General features: G+C 46.2%; 1 protein-coding gene across 1 annotated transcript in view; it reads right to left on the bottom strand.

The window, feature by feature from the left end:
- LOC142302810 (extracellular calcium-sensing receptor-like) overlaps positions 1–27531 on the bottom strand; it is a 67467-nt gene that overhangs the window by 15385 nt on the left and 24551 nt on the right. Inside the window, 3 exon segments of the mRNA XM_075343921.1 lie at positions 1064–1885; positions 4754–5018; positions 5127–5348. Coding sequence (XP_075200036.1) covers positions 1064–1885; positions 4754–5018; positions 5127–5348 — 1309 coding nt within the window.

Raw genomic sequence — 27531 nt, 5'->3', positions numbered from 1 at the left:
GACTTGACTGACTACTCTCTCCCTGTGTTGTCTCTCTCCATAGTCTGCTCCTCCCACCTGGTCAACTAGTGGACTGCAGTGGCTCCACCTCTAGGCTGCCATCCATTGGTCCAACCCTAGCTGGGTACCATTCTATGGGGGATTTGTTGGGGTAACTGGGATTACCTGGGTTTTTGTGTTACCGGCACTGGTGTTCTGGGTCCCTAAGTGGGTAGGCCCTGTATCCTGGTTGAGATGCAGAACCTTGTAGCACCGTGATGGTCTCAGGGGCGCTACAATTACACTACACTATAATTCTATTTAAAAAAAAATCAACATTTTATAAAGGGGATGTTTACAGTCTCTTTTTTATAAGAAGTTTATATGCTGTATCTTTCTGAGTTCCCATAAAGAGAGAAATGTAATCCATAGGGGAGTTTGTCAATGAATTCTCAATAAGGCTGCAAGGAAAATGGAAAAAAAGTATTACACTATTCTAATTCAAATTATATTGGGCTGCCCATGTAATAGCTGAAGGAGTCGGGTACCTAGAGATAAGGAGACAATCTATAATGCTATTGATAATCTCCCGAGCAGAACATTTTTACAATTAACTCATATTTACTTTAAGTGCATATATCATTTTAAAACAATTTTTATGTATTATTAGGGCTATATTGTCCTGCGGAACTGAGCTCCTTGACCCTCCCATCGATGACACAAAACACTGCTCTAATGGTTCTAATGTGCAGAGCTCCTGCATGGGCCAAGTGCATGGAGTGGTGAACCTGCTCAATGGATACTCTATGGGTCCATACTTAACTTTTGCAGTGTGGTACAAGGACCAATACACTTACAAACTTTGCATGCAGCTCATGCAGGATAGGTGTTTTGACCTATTGGAGGGGGTCTCCAATTGATGGGCAGTACTAGTCAACCCCTATAATATTTAGAAATGTTTTTAGAAATTATAGGTCAATTAAATGAATCCCTACAACATGACTAGTTTCTTGTTGTGTGGGTCAAGAACCATCTAAACACAATCACAGCAGAAACATCAAATCATCACCATATGAAACTTTACCTGCCATGGTTTTAAGTTCCAGAAATCTGAGCAGTTTCTACCAAAGAAAAGACTATTTCCTGGTCTGCATAAATACAGATCATGCAAGGCTTTGGCAATCACATAAATGGCGCTATAAAGACTGTATGACATGCGAATATTGGGCACATGCTTTAAAAATGTTTGGAAATGTTCAATTTTGTCTCTTTCTGTGCAGTTTCTTGATGGTCTCTGTTGGGGGAATGTAAAGTTTTCAAATTCTAAAAATGCACAACCAACATTTTCTTCCCAGAACATCCAGTTCCAAGGCTTTTCCGGTAGGTTGGCAGGGCTTACGTGGTCTAGGTATTCTTGGAATCCAGGAATATTTCCACTGTAGAATGCAAACCCCATGGTCCCCGCTAGAAGATTCGAATATTTTTCTGAAGAAAATAAAGAAGAAGTTGACCAACCTTCACTGGCTACCCATATCTTTCCTGTTACATTTTGTCTCAAAAGCTCATCAAGTAGGAGCAGAAAGTGGACATCAGTAGAGAAAATAACCACGGCTTGAGCTGTAGAAGCTTTGATAATCTGAGCAGTGTTACTGTTGGGTTTTCCGATCTGAATATACTCTGTGAACGCCACGCAAGCTCCAGATTTAAGGATCTCTTGTTTAATTACCTGAATACCATGTTGACCATAGTCATTAGCCAGAGCCACCAATCCTACCCATGTCCAGCCAAAATGTAGGATGAGCTGAGCCAGTCCTTTAGATTGGAAGGCGTCACTTGGCACAGTCCGTAAAAAAGAAGTGAACTGTTTTTTATCACTAAGAAAAGAACTCGTTGACAAGTGACTTATCTGTAAGTTAAAGAAGGAAATATTATAAGATTACCACAATATTTTTGCCCATATTTTCAATACTTTTCTGAAGCTACTTACAGTCCTGTTAGTAATGAGAAGTAGAGATGACAGACACAATCAATCAATCCATTAATGACCGGCTGATTTTTCGCTTTCCGTTCTTTTTTTGCCATTCTTCTTCAGAGAGACGTAACATTTTTATTTTTCAGTCAATATGGTCATGTGAGGGCTCATTTTTTGCAAAACGAGCTGTACTTTTAAATGAAATCATAAGTTTTACCATATAGTGTACTGAAAAACGGCAAAATAAATTCCAAATGCAGAAAAATTGCAAATAAAGTGCGATAGCACTTTTGTTTTTTAGATATTTTATTCACCATGTTCACTATATGGTAAAAATGATGTGTGGGTGTGATGCCTCAGGTCAGTGCAAGTTCGTAGACACCAAACATGTATAGGTTTACTGTTATCTATGGAATTAAAAAAAACGGAAGTTTGTCCGAAAAAAGTGGCGCACGTTTTACACCATATTTCGTGACCTGTAGCATTCTCATTTTTCAGGATCTATGGCTTAGTGATGGCTTATTTTTTGTGTCTCGAGCTGACGTTTATAACTGTAGCATTTATGCGCAGATGCTACGTTTTGATCGCCTGTTATTGCATTTTGTGCAAAAGTTGTGGAGACAAAAAAATGTCATTTTAGTGTCTGTATTTATTTTGCCGCTACGCCGTTTACTGATCAGATTAATTGATTTTATATTTTGATAGATCGGGCGTTTCTGAACACGGTGATACCAAATGTGTGTATATTTTTTATTTTTTTAACTTTTTAATTTTTAGTGGGGTGAAAGAAGGGTGATTTGAACTTTTAGGGTTTTTTTATTCTTTAAAACTTTTTTCTTTTTTTTTAATTTTACTAGTCTCCCTAGGGGGCTATAGCGATCAACAATCCGATCGCTCTGCACTATCTGCTGATCACAGCTATATAGCTGTAAACAGCAGATACGCTCACTTTCTTCTTCACTCGGCTGCGGGCCGAGTGAAACTGAAAGTAGTTCATGTGTAGTACAGGAGTCATCACATGACCCTGTGCTACTATGACAACCACCGGAAGACACGTGATCACATCACATGACATCTCTTATCGGGCGGTAAGTAAAGTTTACCCCCGATGCCGTTATAATGGCGCTGTCACATATTGACAGCGCCATTTAATGAGTTAAACGGCACGAGCAGATAACGATTCTGCTCGTGCTTGGCAGGCACACATCTCAGCTGTGAAAATCAGCTGAGATGTGTGCCGATCGCGGCATGCTGCCGCCGGCAGACCACGGGCAATAACATTATGACCGCTAGGACATAATATTACTGAATGCGGTCGTTAAGGGGTTAAAAGCAAATCAAATTCATTTTGATTTCACCCCCCCAAAAAAAATAAAACTTAGCAGCCTTTTAGCCACCATTTTAAATGATGATTTTAAAACATGGAAAAAAGTTAAAAAAAATCCAATATATTCACCTTCCCCTCATCGGTTCTGGCACTGCAGATCCCAGCTCATTCTTTTCTTGTTTTCTCCCTTCAGCTCCATTCCATTCACTCTCCAGCACTTAATGTGCCTCAAGAGAAATACTGATGTTACATGAGGCCTAGTGAGAACTAGAAATGCTGAAGAGTACAGATCTCTGAATATGGAATAGAAGACTGCATTGAGGGATTAAGTGATCCAGCGGAGGACCATTTGGAAAGCTGTAGAGTCATGACAGGTGAGTGAAGAGTAGAGATGAACGAACTCATTGGTTTGGCGGGAATTTATATGAAGTTTCGTTCTGGACCTGAACTTAACCGGAACCCCAACAGAAGTCACTGAATGGGCAGTTTGGGTCTCTGCCTTCTTACAGTCAGCCATAAAGAGAACACTTCCGGGTCAGGGTAGGGGGCTTTTTCTATATTTTTTTGGTGCATGCTACATCCAATCACGCTCTTCTAGTGTGAAAGATTAAAAGACTGCAAGTGGCTTGCAGTTGGCTGAGCACTGAGTATACCCAAGCACAGCGATGCTCAAGTGAGTGGTTAGCGTACGTAAAGCACCCAAACTCTGAATTCAAACACTAATTTTTTGTATGGTCCATGTTCAACATAAACACCGAACTTTTTCAGATTTGCTCATCTCTAGTAGAAAGTATAACTTTTTACATTTTATAACTCTTCCATTCATTATGTTTCTGGAGCCGGGAGAGAATCTAGAGCATAATATATGGCTTTCAATTTTCTTTCTCATTTCTGCTAATACATTATATTTCTCAAGATGGAAGGGTTTAGTCATTTGCCTGTGTCAAAACTTTGTCCAGACATATATTCTTGCTCACAGACTACCAACAATAAAGCTGGAGAATAAATGAAGCTCTACTTGAGGAAGCAGGATACGTTAGGTCCACTAACAGGCCTCAAATTCATGTTCCTCTACAAAATGAAAAGGTAGTAGGGTCAAGTTTTTAAGGGATGTAGAGAATATTCCAGTATATACTGGCAGGCATAGCTAGTATATTAGGAGAAGAGCTGTGGGAATTATATAGTTATGGATATGTTACATCAAGTACATAAGCCACATGGCTGCCCTAAAGTTATGGATATGTTACATCAAGTACATAGGCCACATGGCTGCCCTAAAGTTATGGATATGTTCAGCGTCGGACTGGCTACTGGAGGAATCTCCAGTAATCCCAGGCCTGGTTTCGGGTATCTGCATTGCCCTCCTGAGCTCCCACATGAGATCAACCTAAACATCTGCAAAATGTGTCCAACAAATGGAAAACTTTCAGCATAGAATAAATTTGTTAAAGCACAGAATTGGTCATTCTTCTTACTTGTGGATACCTGCTTAGGCCAAGAATGTGAGCCATGAGGATGGAGAAGGTAGATGTGGAATGGCCAACAATAGCAGCTAATTTCTCTCTTCTTTGGCACTTAAAGTTGGGGATAGCTTTTGTGTTCTCTGTCATCATCCATAATGTCCCCTCTATCTCCCTCTGGAGTACCGAGCAGGTATCATATATCTGATAGCCCAGGGTGATGTTTGGGAGAAGTTCTGGGTTACTGTTTATCTCCTTGGTGGCAAATTTAACCACCAAAAATCAACAAACAGCACTTAGTAATGATAAATACCGTTAACAATGACATTACCATCAAAGAGCTGTCTATGATGGGTAGAATTTGAGTACATTAGAGTTTGTGCCTTACTTGCTGCAAACAGCTTGTTTTGGTTTTTCAGTATATAAGAGCTTGGGGTATTCCTTCCTGATATGTAGAGGTAAAACTGCTCCGAATAAGATGTCTCCGCTAGCTGAGATTCCCAACAGGTCTGGAGTGTCAAGAGTGCAGTGTTGGCCAATGGAGTAAGATGTGGGAACCAAGTAATGTAGGATGAATTGCCACAAAATGTTGTAGATGAGCTCCACCAGCCTAAAGTGAGAGTCATAAGAAAATTAGAAAATCTATTAGTTTATATTTCCATAGATTTCACCCTATTCACAGGCTAAAACCAAGCACAACTAAAGTCTTCGAAAGAGACAGCATTCAAAATGTTAACACCAGTTATTAGAGATTTGAGAATCTGCTGAAATTCGATTTGACACATTTACTCAAATTTGGTAGTGTAATTTAATTTGAATAAATTCTATGAAAATAGAATTGTTGGTACAATAAAACAGTTTAATTATCTCTGGGGTGTTTTCAGACCCCAAAATATAATAAACAGAGGGGGGAAAGTAGTGTTATTCCCATTACTTGTTCAAGCGGTTTTATGCTGGGTCACTTTGTTTGGCACCAGTCTACTCTTGCATCTTCAGTCTGCTTCATTCCTTAACCCCCATAGCCCTCACAGGGCCTCATGTGATCAGCAAAGGAGGTGTCAAAAGTCAAGATGTAAAAGAAGAGTGGAGTTGGAAAAAGGAAGGGAGAGAACAATGCAACAGAAGCTGTGGTTCCAGAACAGAGAAGCCACAAGGTAAAAATATTAATATCATTTTTCGTTTTAATCCTTTTCTAATCCAAAAAAAAATGAAACTGTCATGCCTTGGATTCGATCTTACAGTCTCATATGCTGTGGACTGTTTCTCTCTCCAGTAAGTCACAGTCAAGTTTGGTCACTGTTCTGGTCCTGAACACTTTGTTTGTGTTTATTGCCTTTCTGCCAGCAGGTGTTTCTAATGCTGTAATTCAGCTTGCCTTATCATATGGCAGGTGTAACTATTTAATGCTTGCATGGGCTTGCATTCCCCGATGGTGATATTTCTGAAGTGTCTGGAATTACAGCCTTTCTGCCAAGTGCGTTTACTAACATATTGTTATTTTTGGATTCTTAAGGAGGTACATGCAAATTTCAGTGGCTGCTTAGGAAGTAAAGGTCCGAGTGGTTCCTCTTAGGCCCATTTCACACATCCATCATTTCGCCGGATTGCAGGATCCGGCACACTCCAGTACAGTGTTAATACTGTACAATGGCATCGATGTAAGCTCCAGTCACATGTGCCGGTCACATGACAACATGTGACTGGAAGTTTCCGCGATGGCATTGTACTGTATTACACTGTACTGGAGTGAGCCGGATCCAGCAATCTGGCGAAATTCCGGATGTGTGACACGGGTCTAAGATAAACCACTCGGACCTTTGCTTCCTACGCGGATACCAAAAAATGCATCTACCTCCTTAAGAATCCAAAAATAACAATGTCAGTAAACGCATTTGGCAGAAAGGCTGTAATTCCTGAAACTTCAGACATATTACCATCGGGAAATGCAAGCCCGTAGGAGCATTAAATATTTACAGCTGCCATATGATAGGGCAAGCTGAATTACAGCATTGGAAACACCTGCTGGCAGAAAGGCAGTGAACATAAACAAAGTGTTCAGAATTAAGAGTTAGTTAGTGTTGTTTCAGTCTGCACAGAGGCCTTTAGGGACTGAGCAGCTGGGACCAGTAGTCCGTGTAAGAACCAGGTGGATCAGTAGTTTTGAGTTAGACCTTAGTTTACTTTATTTTTCACATGTGCAATATAGTGCACATAACAAAAACAAGATGTGGGCAGAAAGCATTTTTCTTGATTTGAGTGAGTCAAATCACATAGCATTCGACTTCTGGTAATTCTGAATTTTTGAGTGAAATTCTAAATAAATTGAATTTTCCTCAAATGTATTCTGTCATCTGAATTCACTACACACACTGCAGAAGCATATTATTAATTGAAAAATTAAAAAAAAAATTGTATTTTCTTCTTTCTTCAAGACTGCCAATATTGTATACTCGTAAGTGCCTCTGTTTAGCTTGCTTACTCTGTTCTATACCTTTATATATTTTATGATTTGCATAATCCAAAACAAATGCTACCATACACTACATACAAATACTGCTGCTATAATGCCCAAAGAAAAAAAAAAGTAATTTACACTAGGCATGCAAATAAAAGCTGTCATTTTGAACATACTTTATTACTGTATCTGTAACCAATTACAAGAAGCAGTAGATATAGTACAACGCTCACATGCTACACATAACTAATGGCACTATACAATGTGCTTAACTGAGGGCCGTTTCACATTTGCGCTGTTTTGACGGAAACAGGTTCCGTTACACATACAGTACAGTTCATATATTTACAGTCGAAGCGCGACATCATGTGGACACATGCGGGTACTGCATGAAAGACACAACCCGCATGGTTTCACGCTTCAACTGTAAATAAATGAGCTGTACGGCATATGTGACGGATCCCGTATCCGTCAAAACAGCGCAAATGTGAAATGGCCCTAACACTGACAAAAAATGCATTATACAGTGCCCATGCAACATGTTTATATACTAGCACTACAGGTCCAACTCAACAGCAAAATTATAGCCAGTTGAGCACGCTCAATGATGAATTGTGCCGGCTGGGTGCCAACCGTAACGGTGTTGCCTAAGAATGACCCCATAGAGCACTGGTAGCAGAGTTCAGCTTTGTTATCTGTGGTGTTCTAGGGCAGTAAAGGGGTTAACACTTTGGTATTTTTTTTGGCTACTAATAGACTGACCTGACTATAGACCTGATCCATGCAGATGTAGGGATACAGAAAAACAACAAAGAGCCAGCACCAATGTGCACTAAGGCATCAAACATTCCAAACTGCATTATAAAAATTTTTTTTTTTGAGATTTTTGGCAAAAAATTGCAATTTCTTGAGCTGCTTCGCCACGTCACGGCAAATCTCATTTGAAGCAGTCCTACACTAAAATATTTTTATAAAATGTGCCATGCGGCCTCACATATAAATAGCAGAACTGCTCTCAGCAGCACTCACCTGGTCTATTGCAGTCCCGTACCCATGACTGAGTCATGGCTGTGGGCGGGACAGGTCCAAGCAAATGCTGCATGAAGTATATATATAGCCTGTGGACAAAGCCTGATGACCCAATGTGAACAGTCACCAAACGCCAAAATCTATACAGATGGAATACATCCCAAATTGGGGTGCATAGCAAGGTGGAGGTCAACCACCGACCAATTCAACAAAAAAAACAACAAAGAGCCAGCACCAATGTGCACTAAGGCATCAAACATTCCAAACTGCATTATAAAAATTTTTTTGAGATTTTTGGCAAAAAATTGCAATTTCTTGAGCTGCTTCGCCACGTCACGGCAAATCTCATTTGAAGCAGTCCTACACTAAAATATTTTTATAAAATGTGCCATGCGGCCTCACATATAAATAGCAGAACTGCTCTCAGCAGCACTCACCTGGTCTATTGCAGTCCCGTACCCATGACTGAGTCATGGCTGTGGGCGGGACAGGTCCAAGCAAATGCTGCATGAAGTATATATATAGCCTGTGGACAAAGCCTGATGACCCAATGTGAACAGTCACCAAACGCCAAAATCTATACAGATGGAATACATCCCAAATTGGGGTGCATAGCAAGGTGGAGGTCAACCACCGACCAATTCAACAAAAAAACAACAAAGAGCCAGCACCAATGTGCACTAAGGCATCAAACATTCCAAACTGCATTATAAAAATTTTTTTGAGATTTTTGGCAAAAAATTGCAATTTCTTGAGCTGCTTCGCCACGTCACGGCAAATCTCATTTGAAGCAGTCCTACACTAAAATATTTTTATAAAATGTGCCATGCGGCCTCACATATAAATAGCAGAACTGCTCTCAGCAGCACTCACCTGGTCTATTGCAGTCCCGTACCCATGACTGAGTCATGGCTGTGGGCGGGACAGGTCCAAGCAAATGCTGCATGAAGTATATATATAGCCTGTGGACAAAGCCTGATGACCCAATGTGAACAGTCACCAAACGCCAAAATCTATACAGATGGAATACATCCCAAATTGGGGTGCATAGCAAGGTGGAGGTCAACCACCGACCAATTCAACAAAAAAACAACAAAGAGCCAGCACCAATGTGCACTAAGGCATCAAACATTCCAAACTGCATTATAAAAATTTTTTTGAGATTTTTGGCAAAAAATTGCAATTTCTTGAGCTGCTTCGCCACGTCACGGCAAATCTCATTTGAAGCAGTCCTACACTAAAATATTTTTATAAAATGTGCCATGCGGCCTCACATATAAATAGCAGAACTGCTCTCAGCAGCACTCACCTGGTCTATTGCAGTCCCGTACCCATGACTGAGTCATGGCTGTGGGCGGGACAGGTCCAAGCAAATGCTGCATGAAGTATATATATAGCCTGTGGACAAAGCCTGATGACCCAATGTGAACAGTCACCAAACGCCAAAATCTATACAGATGGAATACATCCCAAATTGGGGTGCATAGCAAGGTGGAGGTCAACCACCGACCAATTCAACAAAAAAACAACAAAGAGCCAGCACCAATGTGCACTAAGGCATCAAACATTCCAAACTGCATTATAAAAATTTTTTTGAGATTTTTGGCAAAAAATTGCAATTTCTTGAGCTGCTTCGCCACGTCACGGCAAATCTCATTTGAAGCAGTCCTACACTAAAATATTTTTATAAAATGTGCCATGCGGCCTCACATATAAATAGCAGAACTGCTCTCAGCAGCACTCACCTGGTCTATTGCAGTCCCGTACCCATGACTGAGTCATGGCTGTGGGCGGGACAGGTCCAAGCAAATGCTGCATGAAGTATATATATAGCCTGTGGACAAAGCCTGATGACCCAATGTGAACAGTCACCAAACGCCAAAATCTATACAGATGGAATACATCCCAAATTGGGGTGCATAGCAAGGTGGAGGTCAACCACCGACCAATTCAACAAAAAAACAACAAAGAGCCAGCACCAATGTGCACTAAGGCATCAAACATTCCAAACTGCATTATAAAAATTTTTTTTTGAGATTTTTGGCAAAAAATTGCAATTTCTTGAGCTGCTTCGCCACGTCACGGCAAATCTCATTTGAAGCAGTCCTACACTAAAATATTTTTATAAAATGTGCCATGCGGCCTCACATATAAATAGCAGAACTGCTCTCAGCAGCACTCACCTGGTCTATTGCAGTCCCGTACCCATGACTGAGTCATGGCTGTGGGCTGGACAGGTCCAAGCAAATGCTGCATGAAGTATATATATAGCCTGTGGACAAAGCCTGATGACCCAATGTGAACAGTCACCAAACGCCAAAATCTATACAGATGGAATACATCCCAAATTGGGGTGCATAGCAAGGTGGAGGTCAACCACCGACCAATTCAACAAAAAAACAACAAAGAGCCAGCACCAATGTGCACTAAGGCATCAAACATTCCAAACTGCATTATAAAATTTTTTTTGAGATTTTTGGCAAAAAATTGCAATTTCTTGAGCTGCTTCGCCACGTCACGGCAAATCTCATTTGAAGCAGTCCTACACTAAAATATTTTTATAAAATGTGCCATGCGGCCTCACATATAAATAGCAGAACTGCTCTCAGCAGCACTCACCTGGTCTATTGCAGTCCCGTACCCATGACTGAGTCATGGCTGTGGGCGGGACAGGTCCAAGCAAATGCTGCATGAAGTATATATATAGCCTGTGGACAAAGCCTGATGACCCAATGTGAACAGTCACCAAACGCCAAAATCTATACAGATGGAATACATCCCAAATTGGGGTGCATAGCAAGGTGGAGGTCAACCACCGACCAATTCAACAAAAAAACAACAAAGAGCCAGCACCAATGTGCACTAAGGCATCAAACATTCCAAACTGCATTATAAAAATTTTTTTGAGATTTTTGGCAAAAAATTGCAATTTCTTGAGCTGCTTCGCCACGTCACGGCAAATCTCATTTGAAGCAGTCCTACACTAAAATATTTTTATAAAATGTGCCATGCGGCCTCACATATAAATAGCAGAACTGCTCTCAGCAGCACTCACCTGGTCTATTGCAGTCCCGTACCCATGACTGAGTCATGGCTGTGGGCGGGACAGGTCCAAGCAAATGCTGCATGAAGTATATATATAGCCTGTGGACAAAGCCTGATGACCCAATGTGAACAGTCACCAAACGCCAAAATCTATACAGATGGAATACATCCCAAATTGGGGTGCATAGCAAGGTGGAGGTCAACCACCGACCAATTCAACAAAAAAACAACAAAGAGCCAGCACCAATGTGCACTAAGGCATCAAACATTCCAAACTGCATTATAAAAATTTTTTTTTTGAGATTTTTGGCAAAAAATTGCAATTTCTTGAGCTGCTTCGCCACGTCACGGCAAATCTCATTTGAAGCAGTCCTACACTAAAATATTTTTATAAAATGTGCCATGCGGCCTCACATATAAATAGCAGAACTGCTCTCAGCAGCACTCACCTGGTCTATTGCAGTCCCGTACCCATGACTGAGTCATGGCTGTGGGCGGGACAGGTCCAAGCAAATGCTGCATGAAGTATATATATAGCCTGTGGACAAAGCCTGATGACCCAATGTGAACAGTCACCAAACGCCAAAATCTATACAGATGGAATACATCCCAAATTGGGGTGCATAGCAAGGTGGAGGTCAACCACCGACCAATTCAACAAAAAAACAACAAAGAGCCAGCACCAATGTGCACTAAGGCATCAAACATTCCAAACTGCATTATAAAAATTTTTTTGAGATTTTTGGCAAAAAATTGCAATTTCTTGAGCTGCTTCGCCACGTCACGGCAAATCTCATTTGAAGCAGTCCTACACTAAAATATTTTTATAAAATGTGCCATGCGGCCTCACATATAAATAGCAGAACTGCTCTCAGCAGCACTCACCTGGTCTATTGCAGTCCCGTACCCATGACTGAGTCATGGCTGTGGGCGGGACAGGTCCAAGCAAATGCTGCATGAAGTATATATATAGCCTGTGGACAAAGCCTGATGACCCAATGTGAACAGTCACCAAACGCCAAAATCTATACAGATGGAATACATCCCAAATTGGGGTGCATAGCAAGGTGGAGGTCAACCACCGACCAATTCAACAAAAAAACAACAAAGAGCCAGCACCAATGTGCACTAAGGCATCAAACATTCCAAACTGCATTATAAAAATTTTTTGTAGGGATACAGTACTGGGGTTTTGATAGGGACCAAAGTTGCCAACTTGACTTTTTATCATTTCTGGATAGCTTACCAAAAAATTGCAAACAGTCAATATTTTTTATGCACACATTGTAAAATCATAAAAAAATCATTATAATAATAAGCGATCCATTTCTACAGTATGTAATTCTGATATAAAGACATCAGCTCCATTCACTGTATGTTGTAAAAATCACGATAACTACAGTCAAAATAAGTTGTGTTTTCAACTTCAAAAAAATATTTTTTGTATGGATAGGGCAAAAGAGTGCCGGATTTTTATGGACTGTCCAGGAATTTCTGGTTGGCAGCCCAGATGGGGACATACGAGTGACTTACCTCATTGTACTCTATGGGTGACACATTGCATCCCTGCTATTATTGTTCCTCTCTATTTATAGTGTTTGCTTTTCTCAGTTCCCTTTAGGATGTGGTGGTGATTACCAGTGAATTTTACCATAGGGACACATTATAGAAGCAGAGGTAAGGCGTAAGGGGATTTACTTCTCCACCAAGTATCTGTCCCGTCCATGAACCTCGCGGGAGACGTAATCACTGATGACACAGAAGTGACTGATCACATCTGATTCCGACACATACTGTAGATTTAAGAATTATTTTTACTAAATCAAATTCCTCGATTCATTGTTAGAACTTTTAGTCTTCATGATAATCCTACACTTGTATAAAAATTGTTAATCAATTCAGAACCAGAAGGGCAGATCGTCAAAGGGTTAAGGACAAACATTCCGTGAAAAACTGTAGAGGAAGCTCATCTGTCATCGATGCCAAGTATTTTGCCATTGTTTAACCACAGAGGATTGAAATATTAGAGGGAGGAAGGAAGCATTTATTTTAGTTCTCTAGCAGGTGGCCATAGTCATCTAGTGATAGTACTGTCATTAGCTCCCGATTACTTTACACTGAAGTAACACGAAAAAATCATTAAAAGGAACTAATCACCAGGATTTTCGTATGTAAACTAAAGCCAGGGCTATAATGGCACTATCAGGCTGATTCTACAGTGTGTCCACCCATATACTGTCCACCGCCATTAATGTGAGAACGGCAGCAGCTATAGCCATAGAAGTGGTGTCTAGGTATAGTAAAGTAGCCATACGCTACGCAATTAAACCACCTATAGCGCCACCTGGTGGAAAACAACAAAGTTAGCATTTTTATCTTGAAAACGGAACGAGATGGAGAAAAAAAGTGAATTACAAAGTTGTAGGGCATCATCAATTCAATACAAATTGACACCTTGTATACAGAAATGCTGTGATTAGAACGTGTAACACTCACAAGGCTGCGGACGTGGAGCGATACCTCATGGAGACCTTCCTACAAGTCATTGGGTATGGTGGCTGTACGGAGTGGCCTCCACGTTCACCTGACCTGACCCCATTGGACTTCTTTCTGTAAGGTCTCATCAAACAGCAGGTGTATGCGACCCCTCCACCAACATTGCAGGACCTACGACGACGTATCACAGAGGCTTGTGCAAACGTGTCATCTACCATATTGCACAACGAGCAGCAAGATACAGTATGCTGTGCAGAGGCCAGATGTGCATTGCAGCTGACGGGGGGCCATATGCGTGACCAGCATTCAATGTTTTGGGTGGAGTCATGGGTTTCATATCATAGCATTTCTGTATGCAAGGTGTCGATCCGTATTGAATTGATGAAGCCCTACGAATTTTTAAATCACTTTTTTTCTCTATCTCGTTCTGCTTTCGAGATAAAAATGCTAACTCCGTTGTTTTCCACCAGGTGGCGCTATAGGTGGTTTCATTGTGTAGTGCATGTGTGTCGCCCTGGGCAAGCCAGGGGACACAGGTCACAACACCACCACACCCCACACTCCAGGTAGGCACATCTGCTAACCAGAAATCCTTGTTGCCTCCCTCCAGGAGTCTGTGATGCACACCAGGGGGTGGGCCAGGCGGTTGGCTCCGCCCACCAAGGAGCTCACAACTCTGGAGGCAGGAAGTAACCAGGCAGAAAGCTCAGGGAGGAGCAGGAGAACGGTCAGGGACATGAACGAGTGAAGGCAGATTAGCCCAGGCAGGGCTTGAGTAAAGAAGCAGTTTAGCTCAGGAGGAGCTTGAGTGAACAGCAGAGTAGCCCAGGCAGGGGCTAGAGGAAACAACCAGAAGTGAAAGTGAAGGAAAGGAAAGTGGAAAAGGAGGAAAGCAAGAAGTGGAGAGAGCGCAGAGAGTGCACAGAGCCTGAGAGCCCAGCTGTGTGTAGGGCTAGAACAGCAAGGTCAGCGACGGCGGTGACTGTCCGGAGGGGGACCGTTTGGAAGTTCCTGGAAGGACCCCGTTGGCTGTGTGCCCGGTGGTCTGGAGCAGTGTTCCGAAGGACAGTCAGCACCAGGGCAGGGGCCTCTCGGACCCCGGCAAGGCTAGGAGTCGCCCAATTTGCCGAATCCGTCAGTGAAGGGGACGCAGATCCCCCAGCAACAAAGTCCCGATTGACGGCAACAGCCCGACCATTACCGGGGAGACACCGCCACCGCCAAGGCACCAGTTTCCCCAGGGCCAGCGCCTGCGGGCAAAGTGTAGAGCTCCTCCGGCCCAGATTGCAGTCGGGGAGCGGGTAACCGGAGGGAATCCACCGCTACCATCAGTCAAACAGGTGCAAGGAAGAGAGAGACGTCACCGTCACCTACCGGGAGTGCAGGTGCAACCGTCTGTGGGACCGTCCTACCAGCCGTTGGTTTACCGTACAAACTGTGTCCGTGTCTCAGGCTGAGTGAGTACCACAGTGCCGCAAGGCATAGCGCTGCCCCCGCGCCCCTGCGCCCTCCAGGCCCTACACTTCACATCTCTTCACCGGGCCCCGGGATCACCAACCCCTACCCACGGAGGGGCAACACAACACCTGGCTGCTCCCATCACCATCCCCGGGACCCCCACACTGAGCAGCGGTGGTGCCATCACCACAACCGTGGGTGGCGTCACGAACTATAATCCCAACAAACACCCCCTTTTCACTCACGGGCGAGGAGTGTCGCTCGAGACACCCCGGGATCCGGCCCGCAGCTCGAGCCACCAGGAGCAACTGCCGGACCCGAGCAGAAGGGGTGAGCGCGGTGTGCTGACACCCTCCTCCCCGCCCGCGACAACTTGGCGTCACGAACAGGATCTTACCGCTCTGCCGTCAGGTAGAGGTGCGCCTTGTTACCGCCGGAGGTATCCGGCAGAAAATTTCAGAAGCCGCCATCTTTGGCGCGAAAAGTTCCCGCTCGAGCGTCTTCTCGAGCAGTAGAGGCGCGAAGGCCAAAACCCCGCCCCGAGAGAGGAGGGGCCGGAAAGAGCTAAGGGGGACGGAAACAAGATGTCTGCGCCCGACGAAGCCGCTGGAGGAGCGGTGGTCGCAGCCGCAGCGGCACCCGCGGATGGGAATGGGCCTGCCCAGGTCCCGGCCGTACTGGCGGGAGGTGCCGCGGCCCCCGCGCTTGCTCAGGTCATGCCGTTTTCCTTGCCCTATGCGCCCGGAGCTGCCTGGCTACCGCAGTATGACGGGAAACCGGATGCCTTGCAGGCCTTCCGGAAAAAGCTTAACCCGTTGCTAGAGCTGTATCCCCTGACTGATAAGCAACGTGCAGCGATAGTGCTAGGCCAGCTAACCGGTGCGGCGGAGCAGGAAGCGGAGACCTGGGCCGAGGGGGACCGGCTCTCTGTAGCCACCATCTTCGAGAAGCTACAGACTGCCTTCGAGACCCGGACTGAAGCTGAGCTGAGGATGCAGTTTTACCAGTGCCGGCAACGAGCTGGGGATAGCATTCGGGACTATGCTCTACGTCTGCAGGCCGCCCTCCGCACGCTAAAGCGGGTGAACGCTATTAATGAGGCGGATAGCAATAAGATGTTAGTGGAGCAATTTGCGCAGGGGATGAGGTCCCCTGAGGATCGTAAACAACTCCGGCTGTGGGCCCTGGAACACCCTGATGTGGACTTCGCTGTGTTAAAGGAGCGGGCTATCAAAGCACTACAGCCCCCAGCTGCTGAAGCTCTGGAACCCATCCTGTGGCCCGTCGAGACAGCTCCCGTTGTGGCGACCCCAGCCAAACCAACCTCCTTACTACCCGCAGCCTCGAGCAGCACAGTGGAAGAACTGGCAGCCCAGGTCCGTCGCCTGGACGGAGACCTTGCCAAAATCCTTGCTGCGCTTCAACCTCTGACCAGATCTCAGCCCCCAGCGCAGATACAGCTTGCTGACAGTCCCGAAGATGTTCCCTGGATGCAGCAGAGAAGCGCTAACAACCCGCGGAGCAGACCTCCAATCTGCTACAAGTGCCGTAAGCCGGGCCATGTTTACCGACAGTGCCCGTTAAACGAGCAACCCCTGGGGCCCCGGGCCAATCCTCAGGAGTAGAACACCGTGGCCCCCCGGACTGGCGAGACCGATACGTCGGGGCCCGCCCTATCATCCCTGTGGCTGTGGACGGCATACCCGTGATGGCTCTCTTGGACACTGGATCACAGGTAACGACCATACCGTACACATTGTATCAGCGATATTGGGCCACAGACGAGCTAGCGCCTCCAGACAATAGTATAAATTTGATTGCCGCTAATGGACTTCCATTGACCCAGATGGGGTATAAAGAGGTGGCTATGACAGTGGGGCAAGCTGAACTGCAACACCAGGGTATGATTGTGATCATGAATGAGCCTAGTGATCATAACCCGAAAATAGTGTTGGGAACCAATGTGATGGAACACTGCATGGCTGATGTGCTGAACCTTTTGCAGCAGCTAGCCGCCACGGCGGCGGGGAGCCGGCAGAGGGCTGTGCAGCGTGAGATCCGCGCCCTGATGTACCGCCAGCATGTAAGCTCAACCGGAGGGGAGATTGGTGGAGTGCGAGTGATGGATGTTGCTCCATTGACTGTGCCCCCTAGGAGTGAGATGATGATCTGGTGTAGGGCAGCAGTAGGGCCTCAGGGGCGTGACTACCCTGCGATGATGGAGCCCATGCCTTCCGAGCACTGGCCCACTGTAGTGGCCGCCCGAGGGGTGGTAGATGTGAAGAAAGGGAGAGTGCCTGTGAGAGTGTTGAACTGTGGGGAGGAAGAAGTCAGGCTCCCCCGGTATGCCACCATTGCCAAGCTGCTCACCCTGGACCCTCACACTATCCAGGAAGCCCGTCCACCCACACTCCCACCTACCACCCGCACTTCCCCACCCCAGGGGGACACCAAGGAGTGGCACCAACAGCTACATGTGGGCACTGATGATACCCCTACACATCACAGGGCAGGGGTACACAGGGTAGTGCAGGAGTACGAACAGGTTTTCAGTAAGCACCCCCTAGACTTTGGGCAGATCAAGGGGGTCCAACACCACATTCCCACGGGTGAACATCCCCCTATCAAAGAGAGGTACAGACCTATTCCCCCTGCACATTATCAGTGTGCCAAGGATATGTTGAAGAATATGAAGGAGGCAGGGGTTATTCGGGACAGTTGTAGTCCCTGGGCCGCTCCGTTGGTACTGGTCAAGAAGAAGGATGGTACCATGCGGATGTGTGTGGACTACCGGAAGATCAACCAGATAACCCATAAAGATGCCTATCCATTGCCTCGTATTGAAGAATCTTTGGCTGCACTGAGAACTGCAAACTATTTCTCGACCCTTGACCTCACCAGCGGATACTGGCAAGTGGCCGTGGCCCCCGAGGACCGGGAGAAGACCGCCTTCACCACCCCGATGGGGCTATGCGAATTCAATAGCATGCCGTTTGGGCTGTGCAATGCCCCCGGGACTTTCCAACGGTTGATGGAGTGCTGTCTGGGACATTTAAACTTCGAGACCGTCCTGCTGTATTTGGATGATGTGATTGTTTATTCCCAGACGTATGAGGCCCATCTGGAGCACCTGGCCGAGGTGTTCGCGTCCCTTGCTAAGTTCGGGATGAAGTTGAAGCCCTCGAAGTGCCATCTGCTGAAACCCAGGGTGCAGTATCTAGGACACGTGGTGAGTGCGGATGGTGTCGCCCCCGACCCTGAGAAGATCACTGCCATCCAGAGCTGGCCGAGACCAACCACAGTGAGGGAAGTAAGGCAGTTCCTGGGTCTGGTGGGGTACTATCGGCGCTTTATAAAGGGGTACACGAAGATGGCTGCCCCCATGCAAGATCTCCTCATGGGACAGACCAAAGGTGGTAGACCTATTGGAGCCCCACTGTTGTGGGAGGACAAGCATGAGGAGTCCTTTGGCCAGTTGAAGGCGGCCTTGACCGGAGAAGAGGTCTTGGCGTACCCTGATTATGGGCGCCCGTTCATCCTCCACACGGATGCCAGTAACGTGGGGCTAGGAGCGGTCTTGTCCCAGGTCCAGGATGGGAAGGAGAAGGTGATTGCCTACGCCAGCCGAAAACTCCGGCCGACCGAAAGGAACCCTGAGAACTATAGCTCCTTCAAGCTCGAGATATTGGCGTTGGTGTGGGCTATCACAGAGCGGTTCCGCCACTACCTGGCGGCGGCGAAATTCACCGCGTTTACGGACAACAATCCTCTAACTCACCTGGACACGGCCAAGTTGGGCGCGCTGGAGCAGCGGTGGGTAGCCCGGTTAGCCAACTATGATTTCACCATAAAGTACCGAGCTGGACGTGTCAACATCAATGCAGATGCACTCTCCCGGATGCCCCATTTGTCAGAAGAGGGGTGTGAGGATGACGACCTCGAGGAGATTGAGTTGCCTGCGTTTCACCAGCCGCCTACTGAGAGGGTACAAGTATGTCAGCAACGGGCGGACCTGGACCCGCGGCCCAGTCAAGAGTGGCAGGACGCCCAGGACCAAGCACCGGCTGTCCGCCTTGTCAAGACCCTGGTGGAACAAGGTGCTATGGGAATAGACCCTGCCGCTCCAGCCGAAGCCCAACGCTTGTGGAAAGAACGAAAACGGCTCTACCTCCACCAAGGGAGGCTGTACCGTGAGCTGATCAACCCAAAGACCCATGAGAAAATATGCCAGTTGATCGTTCCTCAAGCTGAGGTTGCTACCGTCCTGCGGGCATACCATGATGGTGCTGGCCACTTCGGGTGGAAGAAGCTGGAGATGCTGTTGCGGGAGCGGTTCTATTGGAGTGGGATGCGTGAATCGGTGGAAGCCTGGTGCCGAGAGTGCGGTCCTTGTACACTGAGGAGAAAGGACGAGACTAGCCAGAGGGCACCGTTACATCCCATTGTCACCCATCAGCCGCTGGAGCTGGTCGCCCTGGACCATGTCAAACTCACCCCTAGCCGAAGTGGGTACACCTACGCGTTGACCATGGTAGACCACTACTCAAGATTCATGGTGGTAGTCCCCGTTAAGGACTTGACTGGTCGAACCGCTGCCCGAGCGTTCCAGGCCTATTTTTGCCGACCCCATGGGTACCCCGAGAAGGTGCTGACTGACCAAGGCCCGGCTTTTGAAGCAGAAGTGTTTCACGAATTCTGCCAGTTGTACGGCTGCAAGAAGATCCGGACCACTCCGTACCACGCCCAAACCAACGGCATGTGCGAGAAAATGAATCACTTGGTCCTGGGGCTCCTCAAGACGCTACCGCTGGAAGAACGGAACATGTGGCCGGAAAAGTTACCCGACTTGGTCGACACGTACAATAATATCCCATCCAGCTCGACGAAGTGTACCCCAGCGTATCTGATGAGGGCCCGGCCTGGCCGCCTGCCGGTGGATCTGGAGATGGGGTTGGAGGCTCCGGAAGCACTCCCTTCAACGGCAGAGTGGGAAAGTCGGAGGAGGGCCCAGTACCGGCAAATCCAAGAGTATGTGGAGAAAAACCTCAGTCGAAGTCGAGAACAGCAAGAGCACCGGTTCAACCAGAAGGCGCCTGCAGGTCCTTTCCAGCCAGGAGATGTGGTGCTGAAACGGAAGAGAAAAGCCCACAAACTGGATGACCAGTGGGAGCAAGTCCCTTACGTCATACAACCCACCGAGTGGGACAATGGGAAGACCTACCAGATCAGTCGTGACCAAGGGGGCACCCTGGCCACAGTTTCTCGGGACCATCTAAAGAAATGCCCCCCAGCGTTAAAAGCAGAGGCTGAAGTACCGGTTCCTCCACCAGTGGAAAAGGCAGCAGAGGTGATCCACACTGTCATGGGTGACTTCCCAGCAAACTGGCCTACACAGAACGGCGCGGTGATACTTCCAGTGATACTGTTCCCACAACCCGTGGATGAAGAAGTAGTGGAAGCGGTTAACCGTGAGCCAGAACCAGTGCCAGTGCCCAGGGATGAACCTGTACCCAGCCCCCCTGCACCTCCGCCTGCCCCACACTATAGCAGGGAGGAGGAACCGATTGTTCCCTCTACCCCACTGTCTAGCACCACGGACACCGGGCCCCGAAGGTCCACCCGTTCCAACCTAGGTAGACCCCCACTTAGGTACAGGGAGACCGTTCTATGAGTAAGAGGGGCCCGCAAATGTAAAAGAGTGTTGTGTGCTTGTTTGAAAAAGTTGAAAAGTTTTTGAAAGTTTTGAAATGATAAGTGAAATTACCGAAGAAGTCACCTGATTTGTTGTTGATTTGCAACCGGCAGGAGCCGGCACCGTTGTCCCCGTGGGGACCGTTAAAAGTTTAAAAATGCATGGGAACTAGCCATGGACAAGCCCGTGAACTCTGCAGGGCAACCACAAACGTTAGTGGCTTGTAAATATGTTGGGTACCGTTACCGTTTCCGCAATGCCGCCTCCGGAGAGGCAGGTTGGAGGGAGGGCCCTGAGCAGAGCAGGCCAGGGCCCAGCCACCAAAGGGACCGGTGGCTACCCTCTGGAGGGAAGGACAGATCCCGCTCGGGTGACTTGTGCTGGACTGTGGGTCAAGGGGTGCTGCCTGGGTTTTAGGGGCAGCATCAGGGCCAGGTTACTTGGGTGGGAGAGAGCGGAAATCGTAACCGTACACCGTTGAAACGTTAAAAGAAAATGTGCCTCCCGTCTTGGGAAGAGTTTATTAAAAATGTATTGATGTTATGTTTAACCCTGTTATCCCCTTTACAGAAAAATAAAACCGGTGTAGGACGGCATCCCGCGGACGGTCTGCGTTTTGCTAAGGGGGAATGTGTTGCCCTGGGCAAGCCAGGGGACACAGGTCACAACACCACCACACCCCACACTCCAGGTAGGCACATCTGCTAACCAGAAATCCTTGTTGCCTCCCTCCAGGAGTCTGTGATGCACACCAGGGGGTGGGCCAGGCGGTTGGCTCCGCCCACCAAGGAGCTCACAACTCTGGAGGCAGGAAGTAACCAGGCAGAAAGCTCAGGGAGGAGCAGGAGAACGGTCAGGGACATGAACGAGTGAAGGCAGATTAGCCCAGGCAGGGCTTGAGTAAAGAAGCAGTTTAGCTCAGGAGGAGCTTGAGTGAACAGCAGAGTAGCCCAGGCAGGGGCTAGAGGAAACAACCAGAAGTGAAAGTGAAGGAAAGGAAAGTGGAAAAGGAGGAAAGCAAGAAGTGGAGAGAGCGCAGAGAGTGCACAGAGCCTGAGAGCCCAGCTGTGTGTAGGGCTAGAACAGCAAGGTCAGCGACGGCGGTGACTGTCCGGAGGGGGACCGTTTGGAAGTTCCTGGAAGGACCCCGTTGGCTGTGTGCCCGGTGGTCTGGAGCAGTGTTCCGAAGGACAGTCAGCACCAGGGCAGGGGCCTCTCGGACCCCGGCAAGGCTAGGAGTCGCCCAATTTGCCGAATCCGTCAGTGAAGGGGACGCAGATCCCCCAGCAACAAAGTCCCGATTGACGGCAACAGCCCGACCATTACCGGGGAGACACCGCCACCGCCAAGGCACCAGTTTCCCCAGGGCCAGCGCCTGCGGGCAAAGTGTAGAGCTCCTCCGGCCCAGATTGCAGTCGGGGAGCGGGTAACCGGAGGGAATCCACCGCTACCATCAGTCAAACAGGTGCAAGGAAGAGAGAGACGTCACCGTCACCTACCGGGAGTGCAGGTGCAACCGTCTGTGGGACCGTCCTACCAGCCGTTGGTTTACCGTACAAACTGTGTCCGTGTCTCAGGCTGAGTGAGTACCACAGTGCCGCAAGGCATAGCGCCCCTATATGCCCCCGCGCCCCTGCGCCCTCCAGGCCCTACACTTCACATCTCTTCACCGGGCCCCGGGATCACCAACCCCTACCCACGGAGGGGCAACACAACACCCGGCTGCTCCCATCACCATCCCCGGGACCCCCCACACTGAGCAGCGGTGGTGCCATCACCACAACCGTGGGTGGCGTCACGAACTATAATCCCAACAAACACCCCCTTTTCACTCACGGGCGAGGAGTGTCGCTCGAGACACCCCGGGATCCGGCCCGCAGCTCGAGCCACCAGGAGCAACTGCCGGACCCGAGCAGAAGGGGTGAGCGCGGTGTGCTGACACCCTCCTCCCCGCCCGCGACACATGGCTACTTTACTATACCTAGACACCACTTCTATGCCTATAGCTGCCGCCATTCTCAAGTTAATGGCAATGGAAAGGATATGGGTGGACACACTGTATACATACCTGTAGTGGTCAGCTCGGATGTTTAGGTTTTGAAATCCAAGAAAGTAAAGTTTATAAGATCATCAGCTTCTTGAGTGACAGCAGCTGAGGATCAGATATCTGGGGGGGGGGTATTGCTACTTATCCCCTTGCTCTGTTAGAATTAGCATAAGCATTATACAATCGACCTTTTAGGACCTGTAGTGAGGTCATACTCATGTGACCAGAAGGAGCAGGGCCTCAGTCAACAAAGCTGATACCAGAAAGCAATATTTTTCTGTTGGCCCCTTCTGGTCACATGGGTATGACCTCAGCACAGGTCCTGCTAGGTCAATTGTATAATACTTATGCTAATTCTAACAGGGGGAGGGTATAACTCTGAATACCCCCCAGATATTATCTGTTCCTCAGCTGCTGTCACTCAAGAAGCTGCTAATTTTATAAACTTTACTTTCTTGGATTTCAAAACCTAAATATCCGAGCTGAACACTACAAGTATGTATAGAATCAGCCTGATAATGCCAGTATAGCACTGGCTTTAGCTTATATACAAAAATCTTGGTGATTGGTTCCCTTTTAGGCTGATATTAATTTAGCTCATCTTTAACTGCATCACCACAGGAACTGTCCTCCAGGCTGGCACACTTTTCTGTTATAGTTCATGCTACTTTTTTGATAAAAATTAGGATGAACTTGTTGGATGCCCTTAACCTCCCACCAAACATCTCAGACTTCTAACTTAAGTAAGCAAAGATGGCCAAGACAGTAAATGTGGCAGTTTTTGTGCATTTTGCCCCAACAATTCACATCATTTTGAAAAATGTATCCAGAAAATCCACATTGTTTTTCATGCAGCAGGTTTTTGGTTCTTTTTCTGAAAAAAAATTGTTTGTGAAATCTACTCCAATCTTCAGAGAATCAGAGAATCATAGAATATTAGAGTTGGAAGGGACCTCCTGGGTCATCTAGTCCTACCCCCTGCTCAAAGCAGGATTCACTAAATCATCCCAGACAGACGTCCGTCCAACCTCTTTTTAAATCTTGACAAAGTTATTTAAAGCATTGAGAAAACATTCATACCCCATGAGCTTTTCAACATATTTACACTTTTTTATGTGATATACTAACACAAAATGGCAGGTATTTGGGAAGTGTAAAGGAACTGATACATGATTTTCTAAATATTTTAAAAATATAAATCTGAAAATTGTTACTTGCATTTGTATCCAGTCCCCCTGTAGTCTGATCCCCCAAATAAAATCCTTAGTGACCAATTGCCTCCAGTACATTGCGTCCAACTGTATGTAATTTCTTCTCAGAATAACTACAGCTGTTTTGTGAAGGCTCAGAGGTTTGTTTGAACACATGATGGATCAAACAACATCAGAAAAAAATCGAGGAACACACCGGACAGGTCAGGGATAAAGTTGTGGAGAAGAGTGAAGCAGGGTTAGGTTATAATAAAATAGCCCAAGCACTGAACATCTCACGGAGCACTGTTTAATTCATCATCCAAAAATGAAAGATGTGCACCAGAACTGAAAACCTATCAAGACAAAGTGTACACCAAAACTGACATCCCAAGAAGGAGAGCATTAATTAGAGAAGAAGCCAAGAGGCTCATAAGGCTCAAAAGGTTTTTTTTCCACTCAGTCTGTGTTTTAGATGTTGGCAAAAAGACTCCGTGTGCATATCCTTTACTACTGCCTCAAAAACACATTAGATCTTAAAACCACATCACGAAAACACTCAGGATTTCTCATGAAAATCAAATCAAAATTTTTAAACTAAAAAAAAACCAAAAACTTCTGTATAGAAACAGTGTCCAACAAAAAAAGTCCATTTCGTGGCTTCATAAAGATTTCTTAAAACAGGCCTTTTACAATTTGTGTTTCTTTTTTGGTAGACTGAGTACATCTTCCATTTATTTTGGAAGTTTTTGTTTTTATTCTGTGCCCCTCAATTCCAAAGTTATACTCTGGAAAATGCGAATGCTCACTCCAAACAATTGGATGCTTCATAGACGTTCTGTCGTAAATGCCAAGTGTGGTGTAGCTAAAAATTTCCATCTAAATTACCAGGGGGCATAACTTTGGAACAGAGGGTCATGAAATAAAAACAAAAAATACTGTTCCAGAATCAGTAATTAAAGGTAGTACTCAATTTATGAGTAACAAAAAAGTCCTTAGTATGTTCAGATAGGCTTTTTTGCAGTTTGGTTTTCAAGAACTATACAAATAACGAATCAATATTTTTTACAAAGTTTTTACACTTCTAAATATAATGATTGGCCATTACTGGCTCAGTGGTAGTGAAAATCCCCCAAACTGTAACAGAAAATACCCATAAATGACTAAAATGTTGGCCACTATACAAAGTGGAGATTTATGCTGACACTACTATAAAGTTCCTGACACTACACATAAAGGAACCTTGAAACCAAACTGGGGCTTTTGGCTTTCAAAAGAAACAAGCACTAATCTTTAGACAGCTGTTTCGGGGTTTTTGCCCCTCCTCAGTGCAGGCATTGAGCTGGTTGGCTGTGTGAGAACTATTTGACCAAGCTGGTACTACAGATTGTACATTGTTCTTTAACAAAACTATCTATCATCAGTTAGGTGTCTTAAAACACCATTCCAGCATTTTTTTAGGAGGGGATACAGAGGTAACATATAGTGGAAGAAAAATAAAGTGAATATCAGAACTAGGAAGCCTCTCGTATAATAGCAATACCATAGAATTGCCGTGTTGGTTTTGTATAAAAAGAATACCTCTGTATAATGCAGAATAAATATACTGGAAGTATTGTACCTGCTATCATCTGCTGAAGTTTTATTTAAAGAAATCCAGTAAAGATGTTTAATTCTTTTTACATTGGATTCTGGTCTCTCTGATTTGTTGCATGCTAGCAAGGTCCCCATATCGTCAAACCACCAGTGGCACTAGTTGTGGTGGACATTTAGTCCCCAGATGACATACATACACCGAGGGGAACCTGTCATGCCGGGGCGGGAGAAAGCCTGGCATGTGGCGCAACACAGAGGGAAAGCCAGTAAGATGTAAAGGAAGGCCCTGGCAATAGGGAGAGGGAAATTGGGTCACCACCTCACGCTCACTTGTGACTGATCACTGAGTTTCTAATAAATAGGTCCTTCCCTCAGCGTGCCATCATTTGCCTAGGCCCTTGCTGACCCGGAACCTACCCTGATTAGGGCCGTTTCAGATCAGCGGCACTCCAAGGTCTGGAATAAGGGCATTACAGTACTTTACAGTTCACTGGCAAGCTCCGGGCAAATAGGGTCATGTGACCAGAGCATGTGAAAGCATGTGACCGCGGTTTTATGCACTGTCTGTGAACTGTAAAGTACTGTAATGCCCTTATGCCGGATCTGCGAGTGCGGCAGAATACCGCTGATCTGAAACGGCCCTTAGGGTGTTGGCCAGTGGAACATTTTAGTTCCGCTGCTACAATAAAAAACACAAGGAACTTAAGATAAACAGGTGGGGAAAGACACTAAAACAAGCACTCCTGAGCAACCTTCACAGCTGTAACTGAAATAACACCACAGGTGTGCAGAGACGAGCTCCTTCAGCATGGTAAATATAGAGAATCTATCACTGGCATGGAGTAAAGTCAGGAGTGGGTAAATATAGTGGAAGGTCATGGTGACAGGATACCATAACTGTGATTCAGCATAAAAATAAAGTAAATTCACTCTAATACAAGATGTAACCTGCAGACGTGACTCACGCATTACAGTACCGAAACTGGGTGTTTGGGACCGCAAAGAAAAGCTCCCCATGCATAGTTCTTTATAGTGTCATGATCCAGGTTGGCTTTTATCTGCTGCTGGTTACACCCAGCTCAGGCCTGGTCATGTCATGGGTTAACTTCCCTTGCCTCGTACTGGATCCCAGGACACTATATATTGCCTCTCTATCTATGGTTTAGTGCCAGTGATATTTCTGCCTTGCAGCTTGTATACTGGCTCTGATGAGTGTTCCCGATCTGTTCTGCCTCCCTGCTACTATGTCCTGACTTTGACCCTCCCCCGTTTGTCTGCCTGTCCCAGTCCCTGACTTACCGCTCCTTTCTGTTGTTTGTGTTTCCCTCTCCATACCTCATCTCCAGGCTTCCGACTCGGTTCTGCTTTCTGACTTTGATCTTGAACCCTCCCTTTGCAGTGACTAGACTTTCCTGGCTAGACCCTGACTGTTTGACTACTCTTTTGCTCCCTGATGGTTCACTTGTTAAGATTGCTGAAGCTACTCTGCTGTACTTCAGCTGGCTTTCCATTACAGTGTTTCTTTGACTCTCCTTCACTACTCTGCTGCCACCTGGTGGGGATTACGCTGTACTGCATCTTACTAGCCTTTGTACAGCGTGACATATAGTATGAATCCCACTAATTTCTGTCTTATGTTGATTTTCAGTTTCATTATTGATTGGCCATGTTCACACACATAGTTTTTATTCAAGGAGTTTTTGAAGCGAAATCTGAGAGGAAATTCTTCAAACCCTTCTAAAAATGCAACAGTTAAAAAAAATTGAAGGTTCTGCTCAGTTTTCT

Source organism: Anomaloglossus baeobatrachus, chromosome 4, assembly GCF_048569485.1.
Source record: "Anomaloglossus baeobatrachus isolate aAnoBae1 chromosome 4, aAnoBae1.hap1, whole genome shotgun sequence".
Lineage (NCBI taxonomy): Eukaryota > Metazoa > Chordata > Amphibia > Anura > Aromobatidae > Anomaloglossus > Anomaloglossus baeobatrachus.
Note: the sequence above shows the minus strand (reverse complement) of the source record. Positions and strands in the feature narration are given on the sequence as shown.